The sequence below is a fragment of the Zalophus californianus genome, chromosome 14 (assembly GCF_009762305.2).
Source record: "Zalophus californianus isolate mZalCal1 chromosome 14, mZalCal1.pri.v2, whole genome shotgun sequence".
NCBI classification, from domain to species: Eukaryota; Metazoa; Chordata; class Mammalia; order Carnivora; family Otariidae; genus Zalophus; species Zalophus californianus.
The window spans coordinates 56,809,389-56,825,553 of record NC_045608.1 but is presented as its reverse complement, the minus strand read 5'-3'; the positions used below and the strand labels follow the sequence as shown (position 1 = coordinate 56,825,553).

At 40.1% G+C, this 16,165-nt stretch overlaps 1 protein-coding gene across 4 annotated transcripts in view; it reads right to left on the bottom strand.

The window, feature by feature from the left end:
- The window catches only part of GALNT1 (polypeptide N-acetylgalactosaminyltransferase 1), a 125,082-nt gene that overhangs the window by 28,068 nt on the left and 80,849 nt on the right, over window positions 1–16,165 (bottom strand). For all 4 annotated transcript variants that reach the window (XM_027575533.2, XM_027575532.2, XM_027575534.2 and 1 more), the window contains exon 5: window positions 3,064–3,230. In XM_027575533.2, coding sequence (XP_027431334.1) covers window positions 3,064–3,230 — 167 coding nt within the window. The remainder of the gene's footprint in view (window positions 1–3,063; window positions 3,231–16,165) is intronic.

Genomic DNA, 16,165 nt, shown 5'->3' with positions numbered 1-16,165 from the left:
TCTAAAGAGCAGTTGATAGAACAAGTAATTTAGAGTCTAAAAAATCTGACTCCTAATCCCTACTAAGTAAGAATCTCTGCTTCCTTTTGTGACAAAGATGAGAAAACAACAGTCATCTCAGATTAGGACCACTGAATCAGTTCTAAGTCTTAAGATAACCTTCTGAGATGACAATTACATAACTTCTGACATGAAGTAGGGATTCATCCAGACTGTCTTCATTTTAGACCCTGTAACAGTGAAGTTATGAGACGTGACGTACGTAGCAGTTAAGAGGTCAAGCCCTAGGTTTACACTAAGCCTCATCAGTAAAACAGGGATGATTATAGCACGTAATTAATGGAGCTGCTGACAACTCAGCAGTCAACTGGGAAATCGGGTAGCCTGAGGCCATAAGCAAACCAGGCATGCTAATGTGACCTAATTAGAAGTCTGCACAGACAAGAAGTAAAGGCAAGAATTAACTGACTGCTAGATTACGCTTTCATTCACTCATTAAATTCTGTACTGTTTATGCAGTTAAGTGCTGTGGGCACTGAGGAAAGGGTGGAGAGCACACAGCCCTGATGGAGTGTAGAGTCTAGCAGGGGAGATGGTCATTGAACAGACAGAGAAATAGTTAAAACTCTGATGAGAGCCATGGAGTGTAGTGTTCCAAAACATGTTCAGAGGGACATGACCTGGTCTCGGGAGTTCAAGAAAGGCCTCTCTAAATATATCTTGATTCTGAGTAAACACGTGAGGTGAACTGTGGGGATGGGGTGGGCAGGGGATGGTCTGGGATGTGAGGAGAGATGCCAGTGGAGGCTGGGTTACACAGGCCTCCAAGGAACGGGGTTAGACAGAAGTGCCAAGATCAGAGTGGCGTGTTTAAAAGATCCCAGTGCGTGCAGCATGGGAAACAGAGGGGGAGGGGGAGGAGACCAGGGCAGGGAGACCAGACCAGCAGTCTGTCTCAATAGCCTAGGTGAGAAGTGAGGGTGCCTTGCCTGTGTCTCATGAGTAAGAAAGGCAAACTTAAAGAGTTACATAAAAACAGAGCTTGCTCTGGGTTCCGGGACCCAACAGTTACCACCCAAACAAGAGAGCCAAAGAAAATTACACTAGAGAATTCTCAGTCTGGTTAGAAGGACTACAGTTATAACCACAACAACACAATACCTAGTGGTTCCCAACTATCTGAAATCGTGAACCACACACCTGAGGCTTTCCAGGCAGGAAGATGAAGGAGAACCAGACTCCTGACAGGGAGCTCTGGGGTAGGACTCCGGGGCCCTGCTTAGTGACCGAGAGCCACAAGTGGAGCCGTGAAGTAGACCTCTGCCCATGTTTCTCTTATAGATTTGTACAGGCAGGGTGATCAAAGGCCCACATGAGGAAGGGAAAATATAATTGGTATATGTGACTTTGTCAGGTTAGAGCTGTGGGCACATGTGTCTTTGATTAGGTCACGTCCTACAAAAACGTGCTCTTACACACAGCCCTCCCAGGCACACAAGAGAATATTAGAGAACACAAAGGAGGAAAAATAATACATTTCATCCGAGGAAAGACAGCTCTCCTTAAGTAATATTTAATTTAGCAAATATCACATATAAGTAAAACAAACATGAGTCACTTGCAGACTCAGTGTTTGTATATATTCCTAATTATGAACTTAAGCTAATTTTCTTAAAGAGGGATTAATTAACTCCTAGCAAACAATTATCCACACAAGGGTTTACACTTCTATGTCAACAATAACTCTTTGTTTTAAGTGTGCTATTCTTAATTTCTAACAGCTCACTCATTTTGACATTAATTACATTATACACTATTATTTAAATGCTTTGTGTGTTTATAAATGGTCATCTTAATCACATTAAGGAGGTAAGCTATATTTTGTTTGTACTTCTACAATCTGGCACAGTGGTGAGATTTAAACTATTATTAATGTGCAAATTACTTCCCATAATTAAGATATGAAGTGATTAACTGTGATTAAATTTACATACTTAGTATAGTCATGGAAGGAGAAGGTAAAATACTTAAACCATTTTAGTAAATGCAGGGAGAGATTAGGCAAGAAAGCTGAAGTAGCAAAAGAGCTTGAAATGATGGTCAGGAAGTCTAAGGCTGGTCAAGGAAGGAAGGAAGAGCCATTTTCTGTAGTTCTTCCAAATTTTTCTCATGGGAGCACAGGAATATCGGGGGAACGAACACAAGACACCAATGATCCTCACCAGCGCTGTGGGAAAAAAAAGCCTGCAAAATGCTAGGTATGTCTGAGTTTAACAGGTTTCTCTACAGATGGGACTTGGCAGAGCCTTTTCTACATTACCCCGTGGTGTAAAATCTCCATGAAGGATTCAAAATAAATAATGTTAGCTCAAGGTACTTTTAATTAATGTAACTTTCCCAAAAGAGTGTTTCATGAGATAGTCTGAGAGATTCTAAGCTTGTGAAAAATTCTGAGAGATTCCTGGAAGAGTAAGAGTCACTGTAGAAATTTATTATGAGGTTGGAGTCATATTACCTACCACTCTCTCCTAAGTTCCTTCCTCATCCCTTTACGTAAATAGCTACAGATCATTCCTGAACCTAGGAACAGAGAAAATGGGAAAACCTAAGAAGAATCTGGAGAAGGAAGGCTCGCCCAGCTAAGGCTCCATTTTCCTGTCGGAGGTACTTGGCACTGCACATGGACTCAGTTTCTTCATCCTGGCTCTAAGGAGGATCCAGTCTCTCTCCATTAGCTCATGGCTGCAGCTTCCCACAAGGAAGATTCTAACAAAATCATGTGGGTTTTTTTCACTGTTCTGCATAAATGTTTATATTATATAGCATTATTTCTTTTTAAAACAAGATTAAGCAGTGACACAAATGCTAATTAAGGTAATATTTTAAGTTGCACAAGGGCGTAAATTTTTTGCATATGTGAATGAGTCCAAATGCCACCAATATTTTCAGGATATGCTAGAAGTCCGTATAAAATCACTGGGTCAAAAGTAACGCTGACGTTCCGTAACTGCTAGTGATAAGGGCCGCCGCGAGGACCGGCAGCGAGCGCAGCTTACAGCTCACCTCTTTCGCTGGCGTCATCTACTAGGACAATTTCTTGTAGCACGTGTCTTGGTGAGCGGCTAACGACACTGTGGACGGTTCGCAGAAGTGTGCTCCAAGCCTCATTGTGGAAAACAATCACCACACTTGTTGTAGGGAGACTATCTGGATACACCTTTGTCTTACACCTGGAGACAAAGCAAATGCCTTTATCAGAAGTGACTGTTAGCACAGCAAAGTCGATGCGTCTGGAGTAGAAGGGGCAAGAGAACAACAAAGACAACTGGCTCTACTGGTGGAACTCTTGGTAACTGTTCATTTATTGAAGTTTTGGTTAATGTTGCAGGTTTAATAAAGAGTACCTATTTAAAGCTGTATGTTTAGATTTAGACATGTTTACATTTAAATTATCGTAAAGATGTCAACTGTATTCTTAAAATTAGGCGCCACTTCCTGATCAGTGTTTTCTGTTGATTCACTTTAATGGACAATGTACTAAGACTACATCATCAGTCTGAAGCTGAATGTGTTTCAAGAATCCAATCAGACAAAAAAATCAGAACCACTAAAAGTCTATGCAGTTTAATAATCTAAACAAAAAAAATACCTTCCACAAAAGAAGAGAAATAATATTTACCGAGTATCTATTTTGTATTAGGCACAGAAGCCTCCTAATAATTCTGTGAGGTACCTGGAGCCATATTTCACAGAGAAACTGAGGACAGACACAATGAGGGGGTGGCAGAGCCTGGCTGGGGACTCCACAGTCCATGCTCTGTTGAACAAACGCTTGATGCTGCTTCCTCCACAGTGAAATACCAACATGCATCTTGTGTAGTAAAAACTACATCTGAAATGCAACCATCAAGAAGACCAAACACACCCAAAATATATGCACACAAAATCAATGTATTAGTTGTATGTTTCCAGCGCTTTGTTAAGCAACACGGTCTCTCTTCCTCCAGTCTCGTTAATGGATGAAACTACCACAGAGCTGAGGACAGTAACAGCAGTAAGCAACCAGACATCAGGGGACGTGGTTTAGAACACAGCACTCCTAAAACATGTACATGAAATTCTTTCATAGGTATCTTCAAATGGCAACCGTTGGCTCCAGGCCTCTCTTTCCACCCTATTTCCAGCTCTCACAAGCTCCTCAAACCTTGTGGTCTCTCCAATGTCATGTGTTATACCTGCCAGTGGGAGTGGAGACAGGGAAGAAGGGGAAAAAAACAAGAAAAATGCCAACGAACCCCTCTTCAGAACTGGCCATGATGACCTAGCTACTGAAAGTGCTGCCCTAGGGCTGCTGGCTGGCAGCTGGAAAAAAACGGGAAATGGGAGGGAAAAGACATGACAAGGGACAGGGGCTGAAAGAAGGAGAAACAGAAGGTGAAGGAGAGTTCACTGTGGGCCCATCAACAACAGTCCCCCCTCTCTCCAAGGAGGAAAGGAGAAACAAATAGCTTCCATTGTCCTTCATTATATCACTCTTCAGCCCCTACCACCATCTTGACCATTCCCCAGGCCCCTTCACAGTGTGCTCTCCAGCTCCTACTACTAACAACCCGACTCCTATTCACTGGCCCATAGCCTCCTTTCCACATCCCAGTCCATGCCCCTCACCCTGGGTTCACTGCAAGCCCCATTAGGAGGCCACCGCACAGCCTGCTGCCCTGTCTAAAGCTCCTTTCCTCCAAGTCTGGGCCGCAGAGGTGAGGCCCAGAAGACCAGGTGCTTAGGCTCTGGGAAGGATAATGTGCCCTTAGCATTCCAAGTAGTACTTCTGAGAACAGCTTCCCATCAAAACTGTTATGTTATAAACAGTGGCTAGATTATACATTTATATTCAGTACTATGCTTCAGGTACATCATAGGTTTCATGTTTTCATCCTGAATGCCTGACTCACAGACTACTGGCACAGGACTGTGAAATCAGGAATGGGCCTGTATATGGGTAAAGGGGTTCAGAAAAAGAGTTTTAATATTATTTAACTGAAGTGTACTAAGTCATATATGATTTCTTTTCCCAAATTAATCCTACTCATTACTGTAGGAGAACTGGGAAGCAGAAAACAGCCAGAGTGACTACAAAGCTGCTGGCTTACCAAACGAAAGAACAAAATTGAGTGAAACACAGAAGATGATTAGGCAAAATGTGCAGTGTTTAAACAGTATTGGTAGCCATGTGCACGGCCAGCAAGTGGACAGGAAGAAGAGAAAATTCTGAGAACAGATTCTGTAGAAGAAAAGTAATAAGCCAGATTTATTTCTTGGAAGATATAGGAAAGAATTCAATTCCGAAATATATGGAAAGGAAGACCATGAAGACAGTAAGAACACTAGAAATGGAGACTAAAATGGAAATCATTCACAGGAGGATGGAAGAATCACAAAGCAAAGCATGTATTAGGATCCAGACAAAAAGGAAATGATTTCCTAAATCAAACAGTTAAATTTAATCATTCAGAGAACACAGCAAATTCATAAATATTCTCTCAAAATAACATAGGAAATATAGAGAAAGTATGAGAAAGTCAACATAACGGATCTCAGAACAGGTAAACCCCACCCAACCTGGGAAATACATAAGGCACTCAAGGAGAACCTTCTAGTTAAGCTACTCCCATGGACGGACCACCTGTCCCCATGGAGGCAGAAGTGGGGGATCCTTCTGGGAGTGGGTGACACAGAGCTGATGGTGAGCAGGAAGGCCATGTAACAGCTGTGTTGCCAAGTAGCTTTTTTCCACCCTGTCCCAACTGACTCTTTCATCCTGAGAAATGAAAATTAGCCAGTGTAGGGTTGTGCTACTTTAAAAAAAAAGTTATACATGTTTAACAACAGGGTGTGGGTTGGGGAAAGAAGGAAAAGAAGAGGCTTAACTTTTTACTGAAATTATAATATACATACAAAAAAGCGGACAGATCGTTAAGTATGCAACTGAATGAATTTCCACCAACTGAATGCATCAAGTAGTCAGCACCCAGATGAAGAAAGAGACTGTGACCTACACCCCAGAGGTTTCTTTTGTGCCCCCTCCCAAAGTAACCAATATGCCGGACCTTTAGCATTACAGATGAGTTCTGCCCTTTTTTTTTTTTAACTTTATTTAAAGGGAATAATATAGAACAGTATATTATTCTCAAACTTTGTGGCTCATAACCCCTTCATGTGTTTAAAAACTGATTATCTCAAAGTGCTTTTATATAGAGTATAGCTGTTGGTATTTACATTATAAACTAAAATTTTAAAACATAAAGAATCTACAAACACATATTATGCTCTTAGAGAGCTGATCCATCACTATCACAGAGTGTGTCCATTATGGATTTATTGCGTCTTAGCTCTAAATACACCCTCCACTGCCTGCTCTGTGGTGATGGAACCGGCTCCTGTAAGCATTTCTTCTCGCGGCTGGCAAGAGGCATATGTAAGCTTTGTCCGGCACGCACACAGAGAGTGTTGGAGGGGCACTGTGCGAAGTAGGAACATCCCTTCCTGGTTCCAGCACACGCCTCCACTTTTCTTCTCCTTCTTACTCTGGTGCTGCCAGCAGAGTGTGTGGTGGACACCCAGATGCATTACCCTACTGAGTTTCAGCAGCACCCACACTCTCAGGCAGATTCTCAGTAAGTCTCCCAGGTCCCTCAGCGCTGGCTTCCCAGTTTTGGCTTTCTGCACCCCAGAAGGGTGGTTCCTGTTTGCCAGTTCTGGCTCTGATTAGCTCCCCAAATGCATTTCAAGTATATTTCCTGCTTGTAAGGCCTGCCTACCAGCCCTCACTCTGGAGGGTGTGTCAGGTCCCACCAAGGGTAACCACCATCCAGTGAGCAGCAGTCACAACTTCTCCAATGAGGTCTGAACTCCAGCATTAAGAAGCGGGCTCCCTTTCAACGTTTTTCATTCCTTTGTACTCTCAACCCTAGGATATACTATATGACTGTCTTTATCTCCTTACAGTTAACCCCATCATAGTTAATAATTATATTAAGCTTTTTCTGTTCAAATTATTATGTGATTTCTGTTTCCCTGCTAGACCTTGATCCATACAGCTTCTCAAACTCCATGGTGCGCTAGTTGAAGAATAAGAGCAAAAGGGGTAAATAAATGTCTTCATATCATTATGAAAACTTTTTGACCTTGCAGGCTCCCTGAAAGGATCTGAAGGACCTCCAAAAGTCCCAGGACCACACTTTAAGAACTACTGATATAGAGCATATTCTTTTGTGTCTCAATTCTTTCCTTCAACATTGCTTGAGTATCATCCATGTTGTATGGGCAAGTTTATTTTTACTGCTGCATAGTATTCCTTTAAAGGAATATATATAAACACACACATACCTACATCATAGTTTCTTTTCTATTCGAATATTTACGGACATTAGGATACTTTCCAGTCTAGGCTACTATAAACAGTGCTGTGAAAACCACTCATGTATATGTCTTTTGGTGACTACATGTATGCATTTTTGTATTATTGGGCAATAGGGTATATATAGGCTCAGCTTTAGTAGATACCAAGAAATGGTTTTCTAAAGAGGATGTAGTAATTTCCACTCTCACCAGCAGTGTGTCATAGTTTCAGTTGTTCCACATGCCTACCAACAGCATCATTTTTTTGAAGGTGGTAATAAGTTCTCTGAGTTCTAACAAATGCATAGCTTCATAAAACCACCACCACTTTCAGGAAACAGAACCATTCCACCTCCAAAGAACCCCTTTTGTTATCCTTTTATCTGTTATCTCACCCTCCCCTACACGTAACCCCAGCAACCAATATCTGTTCTCCATTACTATAGTTTTGTCTTTTCACAAATATCCTATAAATGGAATTATACAGCATGTAATCTTGGAGACTGGTTTCTTTCACTCAGCATGTCTTTGAGATTCATTGAAGTCCTATGTATCAAAAGTTTGTTATTTTTTATGAAGAGTAAATCAGAAATCCATTCTGATCTATCAGTGTTTTCATTCACCAGCTGTTTCCAGTTTGGGGCTATTATGAAGAGAGTTGCTATACATGTTCAGGTACTGATTTTTATGTGAACATGTTTTCATTTCTTTAGGGTAAATATCCAGGGATGGGCTGCTGGGTTACATGGTAAATATAAGTTTTTAAGTGTAATTTTTAAGCTGCCAAATTGTTTTTCAGAGACTATCATTTTGCATTCCTATCAGAAATGTATGAGAGTTCCAAATGCCCTGGATCTTCGTCAGCACTTGATACTGAATTTTTTTGCAGCCATTTAAAGAGGCATAGAGTGGTACCTCATTGTGGTTTTAATTGGCATTTCCTCAATGGCTAATGTCTTTTCATATGCTCATTTGCCATCCATATAGTATCTGGGTAAGTGTCAAGTCATTTGACAACATTTTATTGCTTTCATTCTTCTTAATTGGGTTATGTTTGAGAGTTCTTCATATATATATATATTTTAAAGATTTTATTTTTATTTATTTGACAGAGAGAGACACAGCAAGAGAGGGAACACAAGCAGGGGGAGTAGGAGAGGGAGAAGCAGGCTTCCTGTGGAGCAAGGAGCCCGCTGCGGGGCTCTATCTCAGGACCCTGGGATCATGACCTGAGCTGAAGGCAGACGCTTAACGACGGAGCCACCCAGGCGCCCCTTCATATATTTTTGATACAAGTCGTTTTTTGGAGGTATGGTTTGCAAATATTTTATTCCAGCCTGTAACTCATCATTTCATTCTCTTAACAGTGTTTCTATCAGAGTGAAAGTTTTAAAATTTGAAGTTCAACTTATCAATTTTTTATTTTATGAAATGATGCTTTTGGTGTCATGTCTAAATACTCTCTGCCTAAAACCAGTCCTGAATATTTTCCCTACAATTATAAACTTTTTGAGTTTAGATTTATGATCCAATTTGAGTTAATTTTCAAAAAACACCCGAGATTAAGGTTGAGATTCATATTTTTGCATATGGATGTCTAATTGTACCAACACCATTTGTTGAAAAGATAATCTTTACTGAATGGCTTTTACGCTTTGTCAAAAACCAAACAGCCATATCCATGTGGGTCTATTTCTGAACTATCTCTTCTGTTCCACTGGTCTGTGTGTCCGTCTCTTTGCTAACAGCACACTGTCTTGAGTACTGTAGCATTATAGTACATCTTTAAATTGGGTACTGTTATTTCATCCAACTTTATTCTTCTTATAAAAAATTACTTTTGCTATTTCCTTTGCCTTTCCAAATATAGTTTTAAATCTCTTGCTGAGGTTTTGAATGGAACTGCATTAAATCTATATACCGAGTGGGGGAGAACGGACGTCTTTTATGCTGATGTTCCAACACAGCTAGAAAGTGGAAGCTCTAGTTCTCTCAGTCCGCTGTGCACTGCTTGTGCCCGTTGTCCGTGCTCTAGGCCGAGCAGCACGAGACCCTCCCTCAACGTTAGCTGCCTGCCCGACACCGCTCCCACGGCTGTGCTGCCGTGGCAATACTGCCTAGGGACGGGGTAGCAGAGAAGGGGAAAAAGAAGAGACAGAAATGGGGGTGGTTTCCTCCACTAACCCTTAAGAGAGCCCGTTCTCATCCCTCAGAACAGAAAGAGTGGGTTTCTCTCAGGGGCTCTTCTGCTCCCAGTACATACTTCTGAGTTCCGGTCTGCCTTCAAGTACAATGTTGAATACAAGTGGTGAGCAGACATCCTTTCCTTGCTTCTGACCTTAGGGGAAAGCTTTTAGTCTTGTCCTATTAAGCATGATATGCTACTAAAAGCATAATACAAACTAATACATTTGACTTCATCAAAATTAAAAATGTTTGTGCTTCAAAAGGTACCACTAAGGAAATGAAAAGACAAGCCACAAACTGGGAAAAAATATTTACACTTGATCTTAGCCAAAAGGCCGAGAAGCGATGGGAGAAAATATTTAGAAATTATTTATCTGATGAAGAATCTGGATCTAGAACATATAAATAACTCTTACAACTCTGCAACAGGAAGACAATCTGATAAAACATGGGCAAAAAATCCAGAGAAACCTCACTGAAGATATAAGAATGCCCAATAAGTACATGAAAACATCCCCAATATCATTAGTCATAGGTAATGCAAATTAAGATCACAACGAGATACGACTTCACATGCAGCAGCACGGCTCTAAGAATAAAGACGGGCACAAAGAAACATCAGCGAGGTTGTGGAGAAACTGGACCGCTCGTACATTTCGCTGGTGGGAATGTTCATAGTGCAGCCACTTTGGGAAAAGGTTTGGCAATTTCTTGGTTAAAAACAAAGTTACCATAAGACCTGGCAATTAGGAATCTACAAGAAAAATGAAAACATAAAGAATAAACAACAGTGCAAAGCTTGTTTTAAAAAGCTGTTCTCTCCCCTCTCTACCATTACTCTCCCTTCCTATAAAGGAAAACACATGCAATTCTTTGACCTCTTTCTCTTAATATTTACCTCCATATTTCTAAATATTACATATTAACTTACTGTAGAATAAGGATTTATTTCCCTCCTATCCCCATTCTAACACATACACTTGCTACTCCCTCAGTCTCCCAATGTTATATTAGAAATGTGGTTCATTGTTATTTAATGTTTGTATAAGGACTATGTAAAATGCTATTTATAGATGATTTGTATATTGAGTACTTTTCCTTTTCTGCACATTGCCTTCCACTTTACCCTAGGTTATTTTTGCCCCTTTTCTATGTATTTGTCACTAATTCAAACCCAAACTCTCTACAAATCATTTAAATAGTCTCTTAAGATGTTCAGAAGCACGGGCTATAATATGAATGAAATCTTCTTAAAGCAATCCCTCCTGGGTTGCCTCCGTGCCCGCACCACTGGGGTCCAGGGCTCTCCCTCTGCCATTCCCAGGGGGATTCTATTAGTTGTCCTGCACACTGAATCTCCTCTCTTTCAGATCCCGTGCCTTTCTCTTCCCTGGTTTACTCCTTTGTTTGGCAGAGAGCACAGACTGAGAAAGGATGAAGGGAGATGGGCAGGTTTTTGAAACTATACCATCACTACCACAGTGGACTAATGCTTTTAGTGGAGTGAGTTATATACTGGAGCGGAGCTGGAGTTGACTGAAAAATCCCTGGTTTTTACACAATGAGTGAAAACACAAGTAGTTTCATCTATGTCTCCATGTACAACAGTAATTAAAAGATGGCCTACATAACAAGCACTCTTGTTATAAGTGAGTGAAAGAATTACTGAATTAACTCTAATGCATGAAATTCACTATGTGGACTGAGTTAGTCTGAGTGCCTGAGTGATTCAGCAGTGTTTTGGGAAATAGATCATTAAATTTGCTTAGGATAGTGATCATCTCAGCAAGCCCGGGCTTACCAGAGAATCAATCCACACAAACACCTAACAATTCAGGAATGTAGAACAACAGAAGTCCCGTGATAATTACTATTTATATTATTTTGCAACTGTTAAAAGTCTCATTGTACTTATTTTAGCCCTCTTAGGGCCTGAAATAGCATTAAGAGTTTTTACGCATTACCTCACTATCCTCACAACAACCGAAAGAGAGAGGCGCTGCTCTCCCAGTTTTACAGATAAGGAAACTGAGGCCTTGGGAAAGGAAGCAGCTTTTTGCTAAGTCAAGATGAGTATGCATATATAATCCAATTCTCTTCTCTAGGTCCCTTTCAGCTATGATTTTCAAAGTATTTGTCATCCACTAAAGTTAGCCTGGTAGTGACCACTTACCAATGACAAGTCAATTTTTCTTAAGACAGCTGGCCACCTGCCTAGCAACGTCTGGCAATGTTATATAATTTCTCCTCTGTGTACTGTCATTCAGACAAGATCGATGAAGATCCACCATACAAGTGATGGCAGAGCACAGTGATTAAGATTACACGTTTTGTCAATGATAGATTTCACCTGGATCACTTAACTGCACTTTGCACAAATCATTTAATCTCCCCAAGTCTGAGTTTCCCCATCTGTCAACTGGGCATACTACTACTTTACTCAACTGCTTAAAAATGATAATGTGTGTAGTGCCTGGTACATACTAAGCACTCACTAATTGGTATTATTACTACTTTTTAAACATCTGAGACTAATTATATAGGATAGAATTACCCCATTAGATGACTTGGAATTTGCCTCAAAGCTCTTTCCCTAAGATCAAACATTACAAAAGTTATTCTTTGTTTTTCACTCTTCTTGACACTTGAACAATGTTATTCTTTCCCCCAGTTTCCTGCAGGAAATGTGTCCTTGGAGCCTAGAACACAGTAAAGGTTCCTGGCAGGCACAGGAACTGTGCCTGCCAGCTATACTGGACTGGACACTGCCAGCTATACTACCAGTTAAGCCCATGACTTAGATCAAGCAGGGCTTTTCTGGATTCAGAAAAGAGGGTAAAAAAGCTGCACTCTAGGGGCTGTCCACGTTACTTATTCTTCCACCTCTGGTGTGAAATGGTCTGAAAAGTACCTGCTGGCCAGCTTTGTTCATCTTATTGCAGAGATAGTTAAATGTATATCTGATGTATCTCATTGCACATTTCATTGTAAATACACTTCAGAAGCCAGACAGTGATTAGTAAAATAGAGTGGCGATGGAAAAGCATGCTTGTAGTTGGCTTTTCATGAGATTTGCACTGGGACCTAGAGCTTACTTCCTGAACACAGGTCTTCTCTATATCCTAGGTGCCAGGAAGTATTCGAAGCACTACAAATCCTCACAACAGCCCTTGTTATTTTTCTTACTGTACAGATAAGGATCCTGAAGTACAGAAAGGTCACTACCTCTTCCAAAGCCACAAAGCCAGCAAATGGCAGAGACCTGGACTTTGCCACTATCGAGATATTAATGAGAAATTCATTATATATAATTCAAAAAAGGGCAAAGGGGGAAAAAATAAAAGTATAGATTGAGAAGCTCTAGTCTATGCATATCAGTAATTCCAGAAGAACAGGTTGAGGGAATGGTAACACAGCAATATTTGAGATTATAGCCAGAAATGTCCTAGAATTGAAGAATATGAATGCTCAGATCAAAAGTACACTATGTGCACTGAACATGTAGATAAAGATAAGTCCACATGTTGACAATTACAATATATTCAGGTCTTACTACTAAAGAATAAAATGTGCAGCTTCCAAATCAAGAGACAGAAAAACATGAATACTAAAAATTTTATCAAATGAAACTGTATCAATTAGCAAAGCAGGAAAGGAGAAAAAAATAAAAAGGATGGTAAACAAAACAAGATTAGGTTGAACTTTATGAAACTCATTTTCACAGGTCAAAAATGGTTGAATATCAATTTCATAGGGTTCAACCTAAAAGGAGTCCAAATTTAACAATAGTAACAATAAATGTAGATGCATCAAACTCACCTATTAAAAACTGATTAGAGTGAAATGAAAATATAAATCCAGCCATTTAGTAGAGATTCACATAAAATAAAATCATACAGATGGCTGAAAGAAATAGAAAAAAATAACAGATACACCAGGAAAATGTTAAACATACTAAAAGTAGTATAGCAATGTCAAAACCAGGGTAAAAAAATTAATACAGATACAGTGAATACTGGGCTTAAAAACAAGAATATATTATCAATTACTGTAGATACATCCAATGATGCAGCCTTGAAAAATAAAAGAATGAATTGAGAAACTGTCAAGTCCATAATTATATGGGAGGTTTTTTAAAAATACAAATTAATCAGAATCTAATACAGCATGTACTATGAAACAGAAAAAAATCCAGAAGTAACAGGCAACCAGTTATTTTCAACTGCAGAGGAAACATTTTTTAAGAACTGAACACTTTCTAGGTCAAGAAGCAGGTTTCAACACATTTGAAATAGATCATGTTCATATACAGGTCATGTTCTCTGACCATGATGAAATTAATCTAGAAATCACTAATAAAAATGAGTAAATCAAAAGGCAAAAAAGAAATGTACCTAGAAATATTTAAATGTATTTCTAGGTCATCCTGTGTTAAACAGAAATCAAATGGAAATTACCAACTACTTAGGAATAAATAAGGATGAAAATACATAAAACAACAGGCTGCACTGAAGTGTTCATAGTCTTTAATGACTATTAGAAAACAAAAATATTTTTAAATAATAGGTTAAGCATTTAACTAAAGAAGGGAGAGAACAGATTAAACACAAAACAGAAGAAGAGATAATTACACAGAAAACAAACTTAAAAAAACAATCAGATAAAAGCTACCTCTTTTTTGAAAATTAAAAACTGCAAATCACTAGCAAGATTATTTAAAGAAAAAGGGGAAAAGCAATAAAAATATGAGAAATGAGAATAACTACATAATTATATACTTAGTAAAAATGTTCTAAAACTATAAAATAATGCTACACCCAGGCCTTTCAGTTATTGTGAATTACCCAAATCTGAATTGCTACTGAGCTAACTAAAGTTCCTGACCTGTGTGAAAATTAATGGAGAGAAACCTCATGAAAACGGTCATGAGGCCAGGAGGGGAGGCCAGCAAGGGGCAGCCATACCACCCAACTTCAGTTACAAGAATGTCAATTATAGACCCCAACAGAAGAAGGGTCAACAGGGAAGAATCACTAACTACAGGTCCCAACAGGAAAAGATGTATATGCATCTTCTCTAAGAGACTGAGTACCTGCCTGCACCTCAGCGAATGAGAAACCATCATCACCCTGAACTCGTGCTTTTCTCTAATAAGCTTTCATTCAAAACAGCTTCTCCGGGGGCACCTGGGTGGTTCAGTCTCTCAGTAGAGAGTCTGCTTGAGAGTCTCTCTCCTTTTCTCTCTTGCTCTCCTTCAAAACAAACAAACCAACAAACCCTCTTCCCATTTTCTTCCTCCATAAAAGAAGTCTTCCCCTTTGATTATTGGATTTGCTATGGTTTTGCATAGTTTGTCCTGAATTGCAATTCTTTGCTATTCCCAAATAAATCCATTTGGCAAGTAAAGTAACTGGCTGTTTTATTTTTTTAGGTTAACACATGCAAACCTTTCCACTTTGCAGCCGGGAATTCATGGTTTTGTCACCAGTAAAATCAACTGTATTCATAATCCCTTTTCTGAATATTCCCTTCATCTTCTAGCACTAATTAAAATATTGCCAAGAAGACCACGTCCTAAGTAGTCTCTTTTTTCTAAAGTTTATTTGAGAGAGAACAAATGAGAGGGAGGGGCAGAGGGACAGGGAGAGGATTTCAGACTCCTCACTGAGGGTGGAGCCCAACACAGGGCCCGATCTCACAACCCATGAGATCATGACCTGAGCCAAAATCCAGAGTCGGACGGTGCTTAACTGACTGAGCTATCCAGGCAGCCTCTGAGTAGTCTTCTTTCAAGAGGAGGCTGCTTTTCTTCCCTGTCTCACGTACCACTGAATCTGGAGGGGGTGGTAGATACCTTCCTTGTTCCTTACTGCTGATTCAAGACTGTTGCTTTTCCCTCTTCCTTAAGAAGCCCCAAGTCTTTTAAATAATGTGCCAGTCCATCCTTGTCACTGTCATCTATTGCCTTCCCTAACTGTTCCACCACAGTCTTGTCATCAGATTCTCGGTCATTTTAGCATCTATTGTAGTCCATTTTTCAATACCCTGGCCTCTCAGACCTTTGCTCTGCCCTCCTCCAATGAAACTGTCCTCCACCACATCTCACCCATGTACTTTCATTCTATATCCCTAGACCATGCCATTACCGATCACCTCCATTTTAAGCATCACAATCTCTGGTCACCATCGCCCCCCCCCCCCATCCTTGCTCTTCCAACTCAATTACTCCAATAATCCCAGATCTTCAGCTTCCTTCACGGGGGTCTCCACTCCAGACCCTCCCTCTTCCTACTTTCCGTTGCCCCCTTCACGCTATCCAGGTCACCTGCTCTGCTTAGATCCACAGCTCTTTACCATTATCGCCACCCTGGAGCTCCCTATTCTTTTCTCACTTGCTGGAATAGCCCAATCCTAGCTAAATCCAACTTTCTGCTGACTTTGGATCTCATTTGAGCTGCTGAATATGGCTAAAGAAAACATGCGAGCATGCTGAATGGCCTCATTTTCAATTTATAACCACAAATCTCAAGCAGGCTCTCAGCACTTGTGCAGAGTTCTGCCTGAATTTCCTACTCACCTC